This window comes from Loxodonta africana, chromosome 12 (assembly GCF_030014295.1).
Source record: "Loxodonta africana isolate mLoxAfr1 chromosome 12, mLoxAfr1.hap2, whole genome shotgun sequence".
Lineage (NCBI taxonomy): Eukaryota > Metazoa > Chordata > Mammalia > Proboscidea > Elephantidae > Loxodonta > Loxodonta africana.
The window spans coordinates 58,869,795-58,889,596 of NC_087353.1; the positions used below are offsets into that span (position 1 = coordinate 58,869,795).

A 19,802-nucleotide genomic window follows, 5' to 3' on the forward strand; every position below is an offset into this window, starting at 1 on the left:
CGAAATAAGCCCACACAGGTCCATGCAGAAGGGAAAGGTACTCAAGGTCCATGGACGGTTTATGCCTGGACAGGAGCTGCTTCTCTCCTGAGCTCCCCCGGTTAATGGAGGTAGCAAATTATCTTTTACCCCCAATTGCAAAATTTTTTCCTTCCCCAAGGCCTTGAGGATGGCTCTAGGTGCTCACTAGGGTGTATCTGATCCCCAGGGATTCAGCCGCTGAAGCTGGCTGGGAGGTGGGGGCGGGGAATGCAGTAAAATATATGCAAGTATTTAGCTTTTACGGGGAGTGCCTTTCTCCTCAGCTTCCGGAAGTGTGAGCGGGTGCTTGGCTGGCTGCTTCTCCCTGAGGAAACTGCGGCCGAACACTAGGACCCTACCCCCACCACCGCCGCTCTGGGAGTGGTATCTGAGGGCTCCCCGGGATTCAGGTCCGGTAACTCCTCAGCCAAGGAACCTCAGGTCCAAAGGACGTGCTCTGCTCCTGGCACTGCTTTCCTGGTGGTATGAGGGCCCCATGTCTCTCTGCTCACTTCTCTCTTTAATATCTCAAGAGAGATTGGTTTAAGACACCATCTAAGTCTTGTAGATTTCATCAATATAACTGCTGCTAATTCATTTTATTACATCATAATGATAGGATTTACAACACATACGGAAATCACATCAGATCATAAAATGGCAGACAATCATACATCGGAATCATGACCTAGCTAAGCTGACAGATATTTTGGGGAACACAATTCAATCCATGACAGCACCTTTTCATAAATTTCTCTTCCTCCTCTTGTGAAGTGCCTGTTGAAGTCTTTGTACAATTTTAAAAATTGAGTTTTCTCTCTTTTTTTTTTTTTTTAATGATTGAGGATTCTTTACTAAGTGCCATTTTTGCATTTTGAATTCCTTGGAAATTGGTTGTCTATATGGCATTTATGGAAACTAAAAAAAAAAGCTTAGGCAAGAAATGAATTTATTGGAAGGACCTAGGGGATGTCTCAAGGAACCAAGAAGTGGAAAGCCATCAGAACCCAGCATCCCCTGATCCACTGTAGCCCCAGCATCCTCTTCCTGCCTCTGCAGAGCTCCACACACAGCTCTGAGGACCTGGTTGAGCATCCTGTGGTCCCATTTCTTGGTTTCCTGGGAGACAGAACCTGATTGGCCCTGGTATCCATCTGGCCAATCATCTGTGTCCAGGGGGCTGGGAGTTCCATGCCATGGTGGCAGCAGCTGGGATCTAACCCTGTGGGTGGTGGATTCTGTTTCCAGAAAAGGGTATGTATGAGCTGCGGAGGACACTTTCTCCCCCAAAATGGTGGCCGCAACCACAGAAAACTCGGTGAACTGAAATCCCAGCTTGAGTGAGTACCTCACTGTTCCGCACTCATGTTTCTGTCTCCTCCACTCTGGGTGCAGAGAGGTTTATTTAACATGCTAACCCTGGTGGCACAGTGGTTAAGTGCTGGAATGCTAACTGAAAGGTTGGCGATTTGAACCCATCAGCCGCTGAGCAGCAGAAAGATGTGGCACAGGTGATTGGGGTGGGCTTGGGCCCTCCTCTGGTCACCTTCTTCTCTCAGGCCAGCGTCCTGCCCTCCTGCCTTTCACCAGACATGTGGTCCTTGGAGCAGCCCTTGGAGATGTTTTCCCGAGATCACGTGGTTGTCCGATGCAGCTGGGTTAACTCAGTCCTCAGACCTCGTGAAGGTGCTAACGGGAAACATCTGTCCTCTTACAGAATTAGGAGAATTTTTGGCAGGTGAAATTGATGAGCTTTTTCCCTGCGATTACGGACATCACCTTCCACTCTGCATACAGGTGCCGATTGCCTGAGGCGAGTTGTGAAAGCCTTGAGCTTCGTCCCAGGTTCAGGGCATTGTTTCTTTGGCCAGGGGCAAGCTGGTGCCTTTAATAACTTTACTGCCTTCTTATTGTGTTCATCTTTGTTGTAGCTGAGGATGTAGTCTCTGGGGTCAGCTGAACAAAAAAACAAAGCAGCTGCTGTCTAAATTGACTCCTGGCAACCCCGTGTGTGTCAGCGTAGAACTTTGTTCCACAGGGTTTTCAATGTCTGATTTTGGGGGAGAAAGTGTCCTCCCCAGCTCATGCACCCCCTTTTCTGGAAACAGAATCCACCACCCACGGGGCTATACCCCAGCTGCCACCATAGCACGGGACTCCTAGCCCCCTGGACACAGCTAATCGGCCTTTCTTCAGAGGTACCTGTGGGTGGACTTGAACCTTCAGTCTTTTGGTTAGCAACCAAGTGTATTGACAGTTTGCACCATCCAGGGACTCCTTGGGATCAGCCCCCTCTCACTGGGTGGGACTTGAGTAGGTTTTTTGACCTCTCTGTGCCTCAGTTTCCTTGACTGTCAGGTAGTAATAGCAGTGTTGTCCACCTTCATTTGTCCCATGAATGTTTATTTAGCTCTGCTGTGGGCAGGCTAGGGTGGTAGTCATGGGGTGTGTAAGGATAGTCTTGGGTGGGGAGGCCAACAAATAAACAAGGAGAAACAGTGACAAGTACAGTGAAGAAGGTGGAAGTGGGAGGTCTGCCAGAGGGTGGGGAGGTGGCCCGCAGGGTGGTTGATGAGCCTGCTTGCTGAGTCCCAAGATGAGAGTAGCTTGTGGGGCCAGAGAATGTGAAGGAAGCCTGACAGTAAACGAGCTGGGAAGGGAGTGTGAGGTCAGGTGGACGGTGAGGAGCAGAGTCACTGGCTTGCTGGGTGGTTGGCATGGCGCCTGGTCTTAGGTTGAGGCTCAGCCGTGTTAGCTGTTGCGGTGTCATTAGCATCATTAGGCCTGGCCCCTCAGAGTGTGAACAGGGAGCCTGGACTGCCCAGAACGATGCTGAAAAGGGAACGCAGGGCAGCCCAAGTCAGGCCCTTGGGGCACACATCCTGAGGCAGATAGCTGGCTGGCCTTGGACTCAGAGCCCTCTGCCAAGACTCTACACGTGGTCCCTACTCTTGGTCTGCATGCGGATGCCCACGTGATCCCTACGTTGGCCTTTCTGAGGATAGGGCCAAGATCTGAGGGGTGGCAGGTGAGCCGAGGAGGGTCGGTGCACAGGGCCTGGAGGCAGGAGGCGTTGTGTGTGCTGTGTCAAATCAGGGAGGAGGTGAGTGTGGTGTAACAACTCAGCGGCACGTGGACCCAAGGTAAGCTGCATCTTCAAGAGACCGAGGAAAGACTCCAGAACCAGCAATCATGACGTATGGTTTATTTGGGGAGCATACTTGTGGGACAGTGGGCCCAGGGCAGCGGCTGGACCAGTTTAGCACTCTGCAACCGCCTAGCAAGGGACACAAGCTTATATGCTGTTCCAGCTGGGACCAAGGCTCGTCGTTTTTCTTCCCAAGCCCTTGGGCAGCCAGCGTTCCCAGGGACTTTGTGTTCAGAGCCAGATGTTTTTCTTCTTGTTGCTAAGGTGTTCTCGGCCACCGGCCAGTAATACTACTCCCAGCCTTGTACCTTAGCCTGAGTCCATTCCGTGTTCATCCCCAGCATGCTACGGAGAGAGCAAAACTGACTTTATTAGGAGGGGATGCGTATCGCTGAATAACATTACCCTATGGTAAGTGAGGGGCGCCAGGGCCTGGGGAGCCATGGTGAGGAGTTGGGATACAGTCAGGATTCTGATTACGATCTGGGGTTGAATGTGAAGGTCTGATTTGCATTTTAAGTAGGTCCTTCTAGAACTGAGTGGTTATCTGGGGCCACCTGGAGCAGTGGACTGGTCTGAGGAGCCCCTGTTGCAGGCTGCTCATCATTCAGCTCTTGGGTAGACACAAGAAGTTCATGAAGCCATTTCTGCAGCCCCCATGGTGGTGATGGCTGTCCCTGCACTGGTGGCTACTGCTCCTGTGGTGGTGGTGGCTATCCCCACAGTGGTGACTGCTGTTCCTACAGTGGCGGCTGTTGTCTCTGTGGTGGCAGTGGCTGTTCTTGCAGTGGTGGCTTCTGTCTTCGTGTCCCTGCAGTGGTGGCTGCATTCCCTGTGATGGTGGTGGCTGTCCCCACAGTGGTGGCTGCTGTCCCTGTGGTGGTGGCAGTGGCTGCTGTCTCCCCGGTGGTGGTGGCTGTCCCCACAGTGGTGGCTGCTGTCCCTGTGGTGATGGTGGCTGTCCCCACAGTGGCTGCTGCTGTCTCCCTGGTGGTGGTGGCTTTCCCCACAGTGGTGGCTGCTGTCCCCCCAGTGGCGGCAACTGTCTCCCTGGTGGTGGTGGTTGTCCCCACAGTGGGGCTGCTGTCCCTGTGGTGGTGGTGGCTACCTCTGCGGTGGTGACCTCTGTCTCTGTGGTGGTAGTGGCTGTCCCTGGAGTGGTGGCTGCTATCCCCACAGTGGTGGCTGTTGTCTCTGTGGTGGCTCATCTGGTACCCCTCAGATCATGGCCCTGTCTTCAGCAGTGGCTGTCCTTGCAGTGGTGACTTCTATCTTCATGGCGGTGGCTGTTCTCGTGGTGGTGGCTGTGGAGACCATGGTGGTGGCGGCTCTCCCCACAGTGGCAGCTGCCGTTCCTGTGGTGGTTGTGGCTGTTTCTGCAGTGGTGGCTACAGTGCCCGTGGTGATGGTAGCTGTCCCCGCAGCAGCAGCTGCTGTCTCCATGGCAGTGGCATTGGTGGTGTCACTGCTGGATGCCTTAGAGAGGGGAGGTGCTGAGCCTGCCCTGTTGTTTCTGTTGTGGGTGTCCAGAGATGGGTGGGTTTGAGTGCAAATGCTTCTCAAAGGTCCACATGTGGTGGGAGTCCCAGTGGTGCCAAGCCCTGGTCCCCGATGAACTCTGGTTTTTAAAAACAAAAAACTCTGAGTGTGTAGTTGTGAAGGACTCAAGCAGCATGAGTGTTTTTAGGGAGAATGTCAAAGCCCCCTTTTACTCTTCCCAGCCCTCTCCCCACCTCCTCAGAGTTCCCTTGACAGTGTCTGGTGTGGGTCCTTCCAGAACCTTTTCTTCACATAGTGCCTTTTGTTTCGTGTTTTAATGTAAATTTGTCTGTGTTCTACGTACTAACTTGGACCTTACCTTTTTATATACCATCCTTTGGAGATCTTTCCTTGGCCGCGTGCCTCCCTCCATTTCTTAGCTGGGTTAGTTCATTTAAGTGATTGAGACTGTTACAATTTTTCTCTTATAAATGGTCCTGCGTTTCTGTCAGTTTGTCATACTGTGGTTGCTTGTACGGTATTGCTGGGATTCTAGAAACTATGCCACTGAATTTCAAATACCAACAGGGTCACCCATGGTGGACAGGTTTCGCGGAGCTTCTAGACTAAGACAGACCAGGAACAAGGACCTAGAAGTCTAATCCTGAAAAAATTGGCCAGTGAAAACCTTAAGAATAGCAGCGTAACATTGTCTGGTATAGTGCCAGAAGATGAGCCCCTCAGGTTGGAAGGCACTCAAAATGTGATTGGGAAGAGCTGCCTCCTCAAAGTGGAGTAGACTTTAATGATGTGGATGGAGTCAAGCTTTTGGGACCTTCATTTGCTGAGGTGGCACAACTCAATATGAGAAGAAACAGCTGCAAACATCCATTAATAATTGGAACATGGAATGTATCCAGTATGAAAATAGGAAAATTGGAAATCGTCATAAATGGAATGCATAAAGATCGGTATCCTAGGCATTAAAAAAATGGAATGGTATTGGCCATTTTGAATCAGAAAATCTCCTATGCCATGAAGGACAAGTTGAAGAGGAATGACATCACATTCATCATCAAAAAGAATATTTTAAGATCTATCCTGAAGTACAGTGCTGTCAGTGGTAGGATAATATCCATACATTTACAAGGAGGACCACTTAATATCACGATTATTCAAATTTATGCACCAGCCACTAATGCCAAAGTTCAGGAAATTGAAGATTGTTTTTATCAACTTCAGCAGTCTGAAATTGATCAAACGTGCAATCAAAATGCATTGATAATTACTGGTGATTAGAATGTGAAAGTTGGAAACGAAGGAGGATCTGTGGCTGGAAAATACAACCTTGATGATAAAAATGATGCTGGAGATCACATGATAGAATTTTCTAAGCCAGCGAATTCTTCATTTCAAATACTTTTTTTCAACAACATAAGTGGTGACTGTACACACAGACCTCGTCAGATGGAACACACAGGAATCAATTTGAGTACCTCTGTGGAAAGAGACGGTAGAGAAGCTCAGTATCATCAGTCAGAAAAGGCCAGGGGCCGACTGCGTAACAGACCATCACTTGCTCATATGCAAGTTCGAGCTGAAGCTGAAGATCATTAGAGCAAGTCCACAAGAGCCAAAATAAGACCTTGAGTATGTCTCACCTGAATTTAGAGACCATCTCAAGAATATAATGCATTGAACACTAATGACTGAAGACCAGATGAGTTGTGGGATGACATCATACATGAAGAAAGCAAAAGGTCATTAAAAAGACAGGAGAGAAAGAAAAAACCAAAATGGGTGTCAGAAGACACTCTGAAACTTGCTCTTGAATGTAGAGTAGCTAAAGCAAAGGGAAGAAATGATGAAGTAAAAGAGCTGAACAGAAGATTTCAAAGGGTGGCTTGAGAAGACAAAGTAAGTATTATAATGACATGTACAAAGGCCTGGAGGTAGAAAACCAAAAGGGAAGAACATGCTCAGCATTTCTCAAGCTGAAAAAAACTGAAGAAAAAATTCAAGCCTCGAGTTACAGTATTGAAGGATTCTTCGGGGAAAGTCTTGAACGACACAGAAGCATCAAAAGAAGATAGAAGGCCCTGACATCCTTTTAGCCCAGTAATGAAGTCGCTCCCGAGGTTTACCCTTCAGCCAAAGATTAGACAGGCCCATAAAACAAAATGAGACTGAAGGGGCACAGCAGCCCAGGGGCAGGGACTAGAAGGCAGGAGGGGACAGGAAGGTTGGTAATAGGGAACCCAGGGTCCAGAAGGGAGAGTGTTAACATGTCGTGGGGTCATCCACCAGTGTCATAAGACAATATGTGTACTGTTTAGTGAGGAACTAGTTTTTGCTGTAAAGCTTCATCTAAAGTACGATTAAAAAAAAAAAAACCAGGAATGTCCTGGACATACCAAGAAAAAAAAAAAATGAAGATGGAGGGAATACACAGAGTCACTGTACCAGAAAGAATTGGTCAGTGTTCAACCATTTCAGGAGGTAACATATAATCAAGAACTGAAGGTACTAAAGGAAGAAACCCAAGCTGCACTGAAGGGAATGGCAAAAAACAAGGCTTCAGGAATTTAAAGGATATGGATTGAGATGTTTCAACAAATGAATGCAGTGCTGGAGGTGTTCACTAGTCTGTGCCAAGAAATTTGGAAGACAGCTACCTGGCCAGCTGATAGGAAGAGATTCATATTTGTGCTCATTCCAAAAACAGGTGATCCAACAAAATGCAGAAATTATTGAACAATATCATTAATATCACGTGCAAGTAAAATTTTGCTGAAGATAATTCTAAAATGGTAGAAGCGTATATGGATAGGGAACTACCAGAAAGTCGAGATGGATTCAGAAGAGGACATGGAACGAGGGATATCATAGCTGATGTTAGATGGATCCTGGCTGAAAGCAGAGAATACCAGAAAGATATTTCTCTGTGTTTTATTGACTATGCAAAGACATTTGTGTGAATCATCACAAATTATGGATAACATTGTGAAGAATGGGAATTCCAGAACACTTAATTGTGCTTGGAAACCCTGGTGGCATAGTGGCTAAGAGCTATGGCTGCTAACCAAAAAGTCAGCAGTACGAATCCACCAAGTGCTCCTTGGGAATTCTGTGGGACAGTTCTACTCTGTCCTATAGGGTCGCTATGAGTTGGAATTGACTGGGTGGCAATGGGTTTTTTTTTCCTTTATTTGTGCTCTGAGGAATCTGTATATAGACCCAGAGGCAGTCATTCGAACAGAACAAGGGGATACTGTGTAGTTTAAAGTCAGGAAAGGTGTGAGTTAGGGTTGCATCCTTTCACCATACTAAATCTGTATGCTGAGCAAATAATCCGAAAAGCTGGACTGTATGAAGACGAACGCAGCATCAGGATTGGAGGAAGACTCATTAACAACCTGCGTTACGCAGATGACACAACTTTGCTTGCTGAAAGTGAAGAGGACTCAAAGCACTTACTGATGAAGGTCAAAGACTACAGCACTTCAGTATGGGTTTCATCTTAACAAAGAAAACAAAAATCATCGCAACTGGACCAATAAGCAACATCATGATGAAGTCGTCAAGGAATTCATTTTACTTGGATCCACAGCCAAAGCAGCGGTCAGGAAATCAAATGATGTGTTGCATTGGGCAAATCTGCTGCAAAAAACCTCTTTAAAGTGTTAAAAAGTAAAGATGTCACTTTGGGGACTAAGGTATGCCTGACCCCAGCCATGGTATTTTCAGTCACCTCATATGCATGCGAAACCTGGACAGCGAATAAGGAAAATCAAAGAAGAATTGACGCCTTTGAATTATGGTGTTGGTGAAGAATACTGAATATATCATTGACTGCCAGAAAAACAAATATGTCTTGGAAGAAGTATAGCCAGAATGCTCCTTAGAAGTGAGGATGGCAAAACTTCGTCTCACATACTTTGGACATGTTATCAAGAGGGACCAGTCCCTGGGGAAGGACATCGTGCTTGGTAAAGTAGAGCGTCAGTGAAAAAGAGGAAGACACAGTGGCTGCAGCAGTGGGCTCAAGCATAACAACGATTGTGAGGATATCCCAGGACCAGGCAGTTTTTTGTTCTTTTGTACATAAGGTCACTATGAGATGAGCTCATGTGACGGCACCTAACGATGACGACAGTATAAATCGTAGTCATTGCACACTGTTTTTGTGAGAGTTTACATATCAAGTTAGGTTCCCATTTGACAGTTACCACACAAATTGTTCAGTGACATTACATTTATCACAAAATACCAACATTCTCTTTAATTGTGTTCTGGTTGTTCCATTTCCGGTGCTCTAGTTTCCCTGCCCCCTTATCTTCTCATCTTTGCTTTTGAGTAATTGTTGACCTTTTGGTCTCATACTGATGGTTTTTAAGTAGGGCACTGATCTTACGGGTAATAGCCTTTATTTTATGTGCCACTCTTGCTATTTTGCTAAAAGGTGATCTCAGGGGATAGGCTCGGTTCTAGATTTAAAGAGTGTCTCAGGGTGATAGTCTCAGGGAGTCCTTTGTTCTCTACTGTTTCAGTTTGTCTGGCTTTTTTTTTTTTTAAGAAGTTGGGTTTTGCTCCACATTTTTCTTCCGTTGTATCCAAAACCATCTGTTGTGACCCCAGTCAGAACGATCAGTGCTGATAGCCAGGTACTATCTAGTTCTTCTGGTCTGAGGGTAGGTGAAGTTCAGGCCCATGTAGACTTGTTTCTTCTCTGCACTTTTGGTTACCTTCTTACTGTTTTCCTCCTGGCGAGTAGAGACCCATAGTTGTGTTTTAGGTAGCTGCTCTCAAGTTTTTAAGACCCCAGATGCTACTCACCTTACTAGGATGCAGATCATGATTTTTGTGAATTATGTTATGCCAGTTGACTGAGTTGTTCCATGAGACTATGGTCCTAAACTTTCAAACACAGAAAGCCAGTCTGGGAAGTCATTTGATTATATCTGAGGAGTATCTATATTTGTGTCTTCAGTGGATATAGGTGCCTGCACCCACTTATTTGTATTTACACGTAGTGGCACAGTGGTTAACAGCTCTACTGGTAAGCAAAAGGTCAGCAGTTCACATCCATCAGCTGCTTCTTGAAAACCGTATTGGGCAGTTCTGCCCTGTCATCGAGTCAGAAACTACTCGATGACAATGGGTTTTTGTTTTTTTTTTTGGAGTTTTTTTTAATAGATAACTTCTGTTGTCACCTGCATACACACCTGTTCCTTATTTTATACCAATATGCCTGTACCCATCCATATGTGCTCAAACGCTCATTTTTACTTTGATTGTGCTGTGCTCACTACATTCACATTTGGTACCACTTTTCCCTTCACCAAAAATAACAACTCTCTACAGTCTAAAGTGTACTTTCCCCTCCCCGGTAACCACCAATGAACATGGAATCAGGAGGGACCAGTCCCTGGGGAAGGACATCATGCTTGGTAAAGTAGAGGGTCAGCAAAAAAGAGGAAGACCCTCAACGAGATGGATTGACACAGTGGGCCCAAACATAGCAATGATTGTGAGGATGGTGCTAAGACCAGGCAGTGTTTCGTTCTGTTGTACATGGGGTTGCGATGAGTCAGAACCAACGTGACACCTAACAACAACGACATACTAAAAAAAAACCAATTGGCATTGAGTTGACCCCGACTCATGGCGACCCCATGTGTGTCAGAGTAGAACTGCTCTCCATAGGTTCTCAGTGGCTGTTTTTTTTGTAGTAGATCACCAGGTCTTCCTTCCGAGGGACCTCTGGGTAGACTTCAACCTCCAACCTTTTGATTAGCAGCCCGGTGTGTTAACCATTTGCACCACCCAGGGACTCCACATACTATAATATTGTTGTTGCTGGGTGCTGTTGAGTCAATTTTCAACTCATAGCTACCCTGTGTGACACAGGAGAACTGTTCTGTAGGGTTTCTAGGCTGTAATCTTTATGGGAGCAGATCACCAGGCCTTTCTCCCACAGAGCCACTGAGCAGGTTCAAACTGCCAACCTTTTGGTTAGCAGCTGAGTGTTGAACCAGGGCTCCTACTGGGCATTAAAAGTAGGACACACAAAATGTAAAAATGGCGTGGCAACAGTTGAGACTGTGTTGGCATCTCCTCCTTGGAGGGGAGATGAGAGGGTAGAGGGGGTTAGAAGCTGACGAAATGAACATGAAAAGAGAATGGAAGGAGGGAGTGGGCTGTCTCATTAGGGGGAGAGCAACTGGGAGTATGTAGCAAGGTGTATGTAAGTTTTTGTGTGAGAGACTGACTTGATTTGTAAACTTTCACTTAAAGCACAATAAAAAAAAAAAAAAGTGCCACATTAGTGCGTGTTCCCTGAAAAGGTGTGACACAGAACAGAAGATATGGTCTTTTGTCCCCTCCACATCTCTCTCAGCTCCCTTCTCCAACAGTACTTGGCATGCATCCTCCCAGACCTCTCTGTGTCCTTACAGCTCGTGTTGTATGCATCCCCGTGCATGCACTTCCCTGCAAAATGGGGCTTAGAAAATACATGCGACTTGTTTTACTTTTATTGTGGTAAAATGTATATAACAAGAAATTGCCATTTTTACCATTTTCAAGTGTATGTTCAGTAAATTCACTGTGCTGTGTAACCATCACTACTGTCTGTTTCCATAAGTTTTTCATCATCCGAAATAGGAACTTGGTATCAACTTGTTCTTTTCCTAACAAAGATGTGACCATCTTTTTCCATCAGCCTGTCCAGGGCTGTTATTTGCTTTAACAATCCATGGCGTTTCATAAACTAAGATGGGGCCATGAACTATTGCCGGTCACTGTCAAGTCAGTTCCAACTCATGGCAACCCTGTGTTTGTCAGAGTAGAACTGCTCCATAGGGTTTTCAATGGCAGATTTTTCAGAAGTAGATCTCCAGGCCTTTCCAAGGTGCGTCTGGGTGAACTTTTACTGCCAGCCTTTCTTTCAGTTAGCAGCTGAGTGCTTGAACCATTGCACCACCTAGGGACTAAAAAAAGCTGCTTTATTCTTTTTCTCTTGCTGCAGTTGGCGTTTTCTGGTTTCTGGTCTACAGGGTCAGTTAGGTACGCCCTCTGTTCCTTGAGACAGGCCCCCTGCTCTGGGAGGGGCTGCCTGGCCTCACCACCTGGCTCTTTGCAGACCTAGCTGAGCCCATTGTGACTGGAGGCTATGTTCTCAGAAAGAGTGTGCAGGTCCGTGGAGGCCCGTGAATTCCCCTGGGGGCCAGGTGAGGTCTCACACAGGCTCAGATGACTAGACCTGCCCTAGTAGAGAGCAGCAGGGATGGTGTGCAGGTCAGTATGCAGGCCAGCCCCCCTGAAAATAGGCTGCTTAGGGCTGGGCCCCTCGACCACCAGAGCCCACTGGGCTGTATGGGGCCTCATAATTGACAACTGTGTTTTCTCGTTTAACAGGAAACTACTTTGCCTCACACTTTTTCATGGGTGGTGAGAAATTTGACACCCCCCACCCTGAAGGCTACCTCTTTGGTGAGAACATGGACCTGAACTTCCTGGGCAACCGCCCGGTCCAGGTGAGCCAGGGCAGGGCCAGGGTGGGCTGCCCGTGGAGCTGTGGGGTCAATGGAGGTCCCAGCCTGGCTCCTGCCCTCAGTCCCTCTGTGTCCCAGTTGTGAGGACTGCAGGCCCTGGGTCACCCCAAAACTGGTGAGCTGTCAGCTGCCCAGAAGGGGTTGTGAGGTTGAGCTGAGAGTGTGTGAGTGGGGAGTGTCTTGGTGCTGCCCCCAGAGGCAGGAGAGTGTGGGGCAGGTTACTGAGGGACGAAGCTGTCTTTATTGAACCTGGCATCACATCCAGGCTATGTAGGACAGTGTAGGGAACTTTGCCCAGTTTATAGATTGGGTTCCAGCCTCTTGGATTCTTTTCTTTAAAAAAAAAAAAAAAAAAGGACATTACATACCAGAAGGGAAATGACAATGGCAGTGAGCATGCTTTCAGAGTTTGCCTTCTTTCAACCAAAATACCAAACCCATTGCCATCAAGTCAGTTCCGACTCATGGTGACCCCATGTGTGTCAGAGTAGAACTGTGCTGTACAAGGTTTTCAATGGCTGTAATCTTACGGACATAGATAGCCAGTCCATTCTTCCACAGCACCAGTGGGTACATTCGAACTGCTGACTTTTTGGTTAATAGTTCAGTGCAAACCGTTCATGCCACCCTGCAGCTCATATGCTCAGTGTACATTTGGCACCTGCTGTGTGCCTTGGCCTCTTCCAAGGACTGGAGACATAGGATGGGTCTTGCCCCTGCTCCCCAGTGGGCTACAGACAGTGAAGAGGAAAATACTTGCATGACAGGCACTAAACAAGGATACAACGGGGGCTGTGAGGGGGACAGAGAGGGTCCCGGGGGCCCCACAGAGAAGCTGTGGCTGAGCCAGGACACACTTTGTGGGAAGGAGCCCCCACCACACAGAGCAGGGTGCACAGGCAAGAGTGACCCAGCTTGCGTTGTGCGGTGCTAGCCCTGCCCTCCCACGTCTGCGAAAGCAGGACTGCGGACCTCGGCTTACCTGTCTCTGTACCTTCAGCCCCGCTCAGGGCGGGGCCTGGCTCACACAGGCCTCTGTAAATCTTTTCTTTTTTGTTTAACTTTTTTATTGTGAAGTAATTGTACATTCACCTGAAGTTGTAAGCAATAATACAGAGAAACCCCACGTACTCTTCATCCAGTTTCCCACAATGGTGATATCTCAGAAAACCCTAGGATAGTGTCACAGGTGGGAAGTTGACATTGATACAATCTACACACCTTTTCCAGATTTCACTGGTGTGTGTGTGTCTCTGTGTCAGTGTCTGTGTGCACTGTCTATAAATCTTTATCGTCTTAGTTTCCCAGGGCTGCCATTGCAAAGTACCACAAACAGGGGGCTTTGTTGTTGTTAGTGGATTGATTACTGCACAGCTCTGGAAGCTAGAAGTCCAAATTCAGGGCTGGCAGGGCCACACTCTCTCTCTCTTAGCTCTAGGGAAAGGTCCCTTTTTACATCATTCAGCTTCTCGTAGCCCCAGGCGTCCCTTGGCGTTCTTTGGCTTGTAGAGGGACCCTCACATGCTCCCTTCCACTGTGCATCGCTCTGCCTTTCTGTGTTGCTTTTATAAGATGCCACTCAGACAGGATTAGGGTCCACCCTACTCCAGTATGATCTTGTTAACTGATAACATCTGTAAACCCAAAACCTACTACCATCAAGTCGATTCCACAAAGCAAAGCCCTGTTTCTCCAAACAAGGCGGCATTCACAGGTTCAGGGGCTGGGACCTCAACATACCTCTTTGGGGAACACAGTCTGGTCCATTTACTGACCATTTTTGTTATGTGGAAAGACTGCCTTGTTCACAGTCTGAGTGGATGCCTGTGTCCCACCAAACAAGAACGCGCTTTCAGATTCCCAGTCTTATGCCCCTTCCTCCCTCTGGCCAGGCTGAGTCTTTTCTGGAACTGGGGAGTCCTGACTGAGTGGCCCGAGGGAAGGCTCCGGAATCATTCTGATGGTTCTGGTCCTGGCTTTGCCCCATGTAGCCATGTTGCCTTGCTTTCCTCACACGTAAAAGGAGGACAGTCAGCACAGCCTTTGCATAGCACCTGGCACCCAGGAGTCCAGTGTGGCCATGAGCCTTGCTGCGGTCAGTCCTGCTCCTCTGTCCCCTACCACTCCCTGGGGAGTCATGTAGGGTTATTTGGTTTTTCCCTCCTAGTTTCCTTATGTCACTCCCGCCCCTCACGAGCCAGTGAAGACACTGAGGAGCCTGGTGAACATCCGCAAGGATTCCCTGAGACTCGTGAGGTAACCTGGGCACTGCCGGCTCAGCCCGGGAGGCCAGGCCAGCTCTGTGGGATGTCATGTGATGCAGGGGCCCTGCTTCAGTGCTTGGGAAGAGAGGGGGCATTGAGAAGGCCTATCCAGTCTCTGCCCTCCTTTCTGTAACCTTAGGAGGCTGCTAGCAGGATGGGATGGTGGGGGTGTGGGGGGAGGTCGAGCAGGGGCCTGCTGTAGAACTCAATCCTTTAACCCAGGGTTCTCCATAGGGGCAATTGTTTTCCCGGGAGACACTGGGGAAGGTCTAGGAATGTGCCTAGTTGTCACAACTGGGGTGGGCGTGTTCCTGCTGTCTGGTGGGTGGAGGTCAGGAATGCAGCCCTACCACAAGGAATGATCCAGAACAAAGTGTCAATAGTGTCAAGGCTGGGAAGCCCAAGTCTAAACCAAAACCAAAACCAAACCTATTGCCATTGAGTTGATTGCTACTCATAGCAACCCTATAGGACAGAGCAGAACTGTCCCGTAGGGTTTCCAAGGAGCAGCTGGTAGACTCAAACTGCCAACCTTTTAGTTAGCAGACGAGCTCTTATCCGCCGTGCCACCAGAGCTCAGGTCTAGGGACCTAAAGTCCCTCTAGCTTTCATGTGACCACCTGAGACCTCCCAGCCCCAGTGGCCCCAGAATCAGAACGGGGCATGGTGGGACAGACCCCTAGCAGGCCAGCACTCAGTTGAGATGTGTGTGGGATGTTTCTCAAACTTTATGTCCACCTGCACCCCCTGGGGGTTGTGGTACAGGGCAGATTCTGACCCAGTATCTCCAGGCTGGGCATGAGATCCTACACTTGCAGTAGGCCTTGGGAATGCCACACTGAGTGGCAAGGGTGTGCTTCCTGCTGGTCCCCGGGCTGGCCTGGGTGGGGCCTCAGAGCCCACCGTCCCCACCAGAACTGCGGGTTCCAGACAGGTGCCGTCTTGGGTGTTCCACAGGCACAGTGCATAGGGTCGCCCCCCACCCCATGATGAGGAGGAAGCTGGCTTCACATGTCAGCAGTGCTGAGGATGGGACACCCTGCTTGCAGCATCTGGGGCTGTCTCTAAACCAAGAGGCTTGCTTCCCTTTGCCATGGGTCAGGAGAAGGTGAAGGAAACCTGGATTGTTGGGCCTTGTTGTCCAGACGGAAGCAGCTTCCACATTTGCCACAATGGGTGCATAGAAGCAGTGGCTCCATAGGTCTCTTGGCCACAGTGCCCCTGCAACAGGTCACCCGGTCAGGCCTGGGCCCTGCTGACCTGTGCGCCCCCCGCCCCCCCGCCCCTCAGGTACAAAGATGACGCCGACAGCCCCACCGAGGAGAACGAGAAGCCCCGGGTCCTCTACAGCCTGGAGTTCACCTTCGACGCAGACACCCGTGTGGCCATCACCATCTACTGCCAGGCGACCGAGGAGTTCCTGAATGGCATGGCCGTGTGAGTCCTTGGGAGTCCATGCACACTGGCAGGCAGCTGGTCCGGGCTGGGGCTCGTGTGGGTGTGCGTGTGCGTGTGCGTGCGCGTGTGTGCACTTGCAGGCAAACATAAGCAGCCAAGGACCCAGCAGCTCTCTTACCAAGCCAGTTGCTGCGGAGATGATTCTGCATTGAATAGAACTGTGCTGCGTAGGGTTTTCAATGGCTGGTCTTTCGGAAGTGGATCACCAGGCCTTTCTTCAGAGGCGCTTCTGGGTGGACTCAGACCTTCAGCCTTTCAGTTAGTAGCTGAGTGCATTAACTGTGTGTACCACCCAGGGCCTCCAGCTCTGCTGCCAGCTGTTTTGTGTGTTGAGCTTTTGGATAAGATTTTGAGGTACGGGTCCTGCTGGCCAAGAGAGTTTGAGATCCGCACCTCAGTGCCCCACCTCCAGTCTCCCAGGCCGGGCTCCACCTGGCGGGGCCTAAAGGGGAGCAGGAATGTTCTTGCCTCCTTCCCTTGCTGGGAAAACCACTCCTAGGCCAGATTGGGATCTGGGAATGGCACCATGGTGGAGAGCTTGGGCTTTGAATCTGGCCCAGACCTGTCCCTACTGAGTGGCCCAGGGCACCCGATTCCTCACGCCTTGTTTCCTCAGCTAGGGTGGCTGGAGCCTCTCTCCTGTGGTGTTTGGAGAACAGGACACCTCTGTGCGCAGTGACTGGGGAGCGCAGCGCCAGGCTGTCAGTGAAGAAGCGGCGGCGGGGGGGCTGGGGAGAGTGTGGGCAGGGGCATGCGGGGTGGGGGTGGGGAGCATGTGTGAGTGCGTGAGAGCTGCTATTGAGCCTTACAGAGAGAGCTGCCAGTGCATGTGTGAATGCCCTCAGCCTCTCCTGGAGCCACACCTGGCTGCTTCGAGAGCAGAGGAGAGGGGCCGGAAGCAGTGTGGGGAGCCCTCCACACCGCACGCCCTGGTGCCTTTGAGGTGTGGGGAGCGCTCTGCACCATGTGCCCTCATGCGTTTGAGGTGTGGGACGCACTCCATACTGTGCACCCTGGTGCTTTTGAATGTAGTACCTTGCTCGTTAAGAGCTGTACAAACCAGGTAAAGGGATGTGGGCCACATATAGAAAGGTCTTGGAGCTGGCGGCGGTTGTGGGCTCTGGAAGGGTTTGAACCGCATGACCCAGCTGTGTGACTGGCAGGATGAGTCAGTGACAGCTACATGGAGGGGCGCTCAGGGACAAGTGCTGTATGGCCACGGGGGCCACCTTCCTGCTTACCCCAGAGAGGGCCATGGACTTGCAGCTGTGGGAGATTCCTGCTTTGTCCCTGAAAGGAACATGGGTGCTGGCCTCTGCATGGAAGGTCTGTGCTGACAGGGATCCTGGGTGGCCGACAGCAGGAAAGACTCACTGAGGTGGGGCCCAGAGGGGTGTGTGTGTCAGCAGAGCCTCACCGCCTCCCTTCTCTTTTGGTGCCCCTCAGATATAGCCCAAAGAGCACCGCCCTGCAGTCTGAGACCATCCACTACAAGAGAGGGGTGGGCCAGCAATTCTCCCTGCCCTCCTTCAAGATCGATTTCTCGGAGTGGAAGGATGATGAGGTAACGCTCCTGGAGGAGCCCCTGCTGGTCCCCGGGCCCTTTTCTGAATTCCCTCCCCTCAGGGTAGGTGGGCACAGGGGGGCTGCTGTGGTCAGTTCCTTGAGTGGTGGCTCTACACCAGGAGCAGCTTCCCACCAGGACTGAGGTCCTAACCTGCATGTGCTGATAGGCAGGGTGCATCAGGTCTGAGCATTGGCCGAAGGAGTAAGCAGAGGCCAGACCATGTAGTAAGAGCACCAGGCTTGGTGCTGTGTGAGGAAGGGGCTCCCTTTGGGGCCACAGGGCTATGCTTGGCAGGACCCGTGAACGTGGTGTGTCGGTTTCACACCCAGGGACTCATTTTACACAAAATAGAAGGGTGTTTATTGCAGCTTTGTTTATAATCGTAAGAAATTGGAAACAACCTAAATGCCCATCCCAAGGGGATTGCTCACTTTATTTATATTGTGGGCACCATACATGTGTATGTAGGAGCCCCTGGGTGGTGCAAACAGGTAACACACTCGACTGCTAACCGAAAGGTTGGAGGTTTGAGCTTATCCAGAGGTACCTTGGAGGAAAGGCTTGGTGATATACTTCTAAAAAATTAAATATTGAAAACCCTAGGTTCTGCTCTAACACACATGTGGTCGCCATGAGTTGGAATCAATTTGACAGCAACTTTTTTTTTATTGTATATATTATGGAATCCATAGTTCATTTTACATTATGAGGTGCCATGCAGCCTTAAAGCAAATGAAAGAGATTTGTATATACCAGTGTAATACAGAGAGCCCTCCTGGGCACAGAGAAGAGCAAGTATAATCTTTGATCCCATATGGATAGATCTTAAAAGAGCACAATGCTCAAGGCAGACATACTTTATTAATTAAGCTAAACTATTGTTTTTTTTTTTATTGTTTGGTCTTAAGAAGACTTCAGGGGATATTTTTGGTTTAAGGTTTAAAGATTATCTCACGGTAATAGTTTCAGGGATTCATCCATCCTCCATGGCTCCAGAAACCCTGGAGTCTGTGAAAATTTGAAGTTCTATACTGCATTTTCCCCCTTTTGATTTTGATTGGAATAGAATGTTTGATTAAGATGGTCAGTAATGGTAGCTGGGCACCATCCAGTTCTTCTGGTCTCATGGTAGAGGAGGCAGTTGTTCATGGAGGCAATTAGCCACACATTCCATTTCTTGAGGTATAATTTATGTACCATAAGACTCACCCATTTTAGGTGTACAATTCAAGGATTTTTAGTAAATTTATGGGTTGTACACTCATCATTACAATCCACATCCAGTTGTAGAACATTTCCATCTTCTCTGTGGGATCCCTCTTGCCCATTTACAGTGAATCCTTGTTCTACCCGCCAGCAACCACTCGTCTACTTCTTGTCTCTGGGTTTGGCCTTCTGGATGTATTGTGACTGACTTCTTTCACTCAGAATAATGTTTTCAAGATTCATCCATGGTGTAGCACTTCATGATAACAGTGCTTCATTCCTTTCTATGGCTGAGTAAGATTCCATTGTATGTTGTTGTTAGGCCATCGAGTTGATTCTGACTCATACCTACCCCACATGACAGAGTAGAACTGCTGCATAGGGTTTCCAAGGCCGTAATCTTTACGGAAGCAGATCACCAGGTCTTTCTCCCACAGAGCCACTGGGTAGGCTTGAACCCACCAACATTTTGATTAGCAGCCAAGCATGTAACTTTTGGGCTACAAGGGCTCCTTCATTGTACGGATAGACCACATTTTATTTGTGTTTGGGTTGTATCTACTTTTTGGCTATTATGACTCAAGCTGCTGTGAACAAACTTCCTGTTCCAGGTTTGTGTGGACAAATGTTTTCACTTCTCTTAGGTGTAGCATGCTTTTTATTTGCATTTTGTTACTGGATTATACTGGGGATGTCTTTTGGTGTCAGGACTTCACCATTCTCCTCCGAGGTCTTGGTTGGTTGTGGCTGGGGTGATGTCTTCACTAACTTTCTTCGTGTATTTACATTCATCTCAGTTACATGCCCTCCTCCTCCTTCACCCCTCACCTTGTTCTACTTGCCAGAGTGCTCGTGACCTGTCTGGTGGCTCATGTGTGGTGGGGAGAGCCTGAGGCACCCAGGGCCCAAGGCAGAGAGAAGTTACATGGCTGGCTCCCTCCAGGGCTGCACTGGGGGAGGGGAAGCTGAGCCTGAGGGTCTTGGGTGTGATGTGTACCCGTCAGCCCCCTCCCTGGGTTGCACGGCCACCCGTCCTAAGAAAGCCTCCTAGTCTTTGCTCTAAGAATAAAACAAATGTCTCTCCAGCTCGCCAGGGGGAGGAG

General features: G+C 49.1%; 1 protein-coding gene across 8 annotated transcripts in view; it reads left to right on the forward strand.

The window, feature by feature from the left end:
• Positions 1–19,802, forward strand: part of MGRN1 (mahogunin ring finger 1) — a 77,650-nt gene that overhangs the window by 26,627 nt on the left and 31,221 nt on the right. For all 8 annotated transcript variants that reach the window (XM_064295527.1, XM_064295522.1, XM_064295524.1 and 5 more), the window contains exons 2-5: positions 12,068–12,186; positions 14,372–14,460; positions 15,759–15,905; positions 17,373–17,490. In XM_064295527.1, the coding sequence (XP_064151597.1) occupies positions 12,068–12,186; positions 14,372–14,460; positions 15,759–15,905; positions 17,373–17,490 (473 nt within the window). The remainder of the gene's footprint in view (positions 1–12,067; positions 12,187–14,371; positions 14,461–15,758; positions 15,906–17,372; positions 17,491–19,802) is intronic.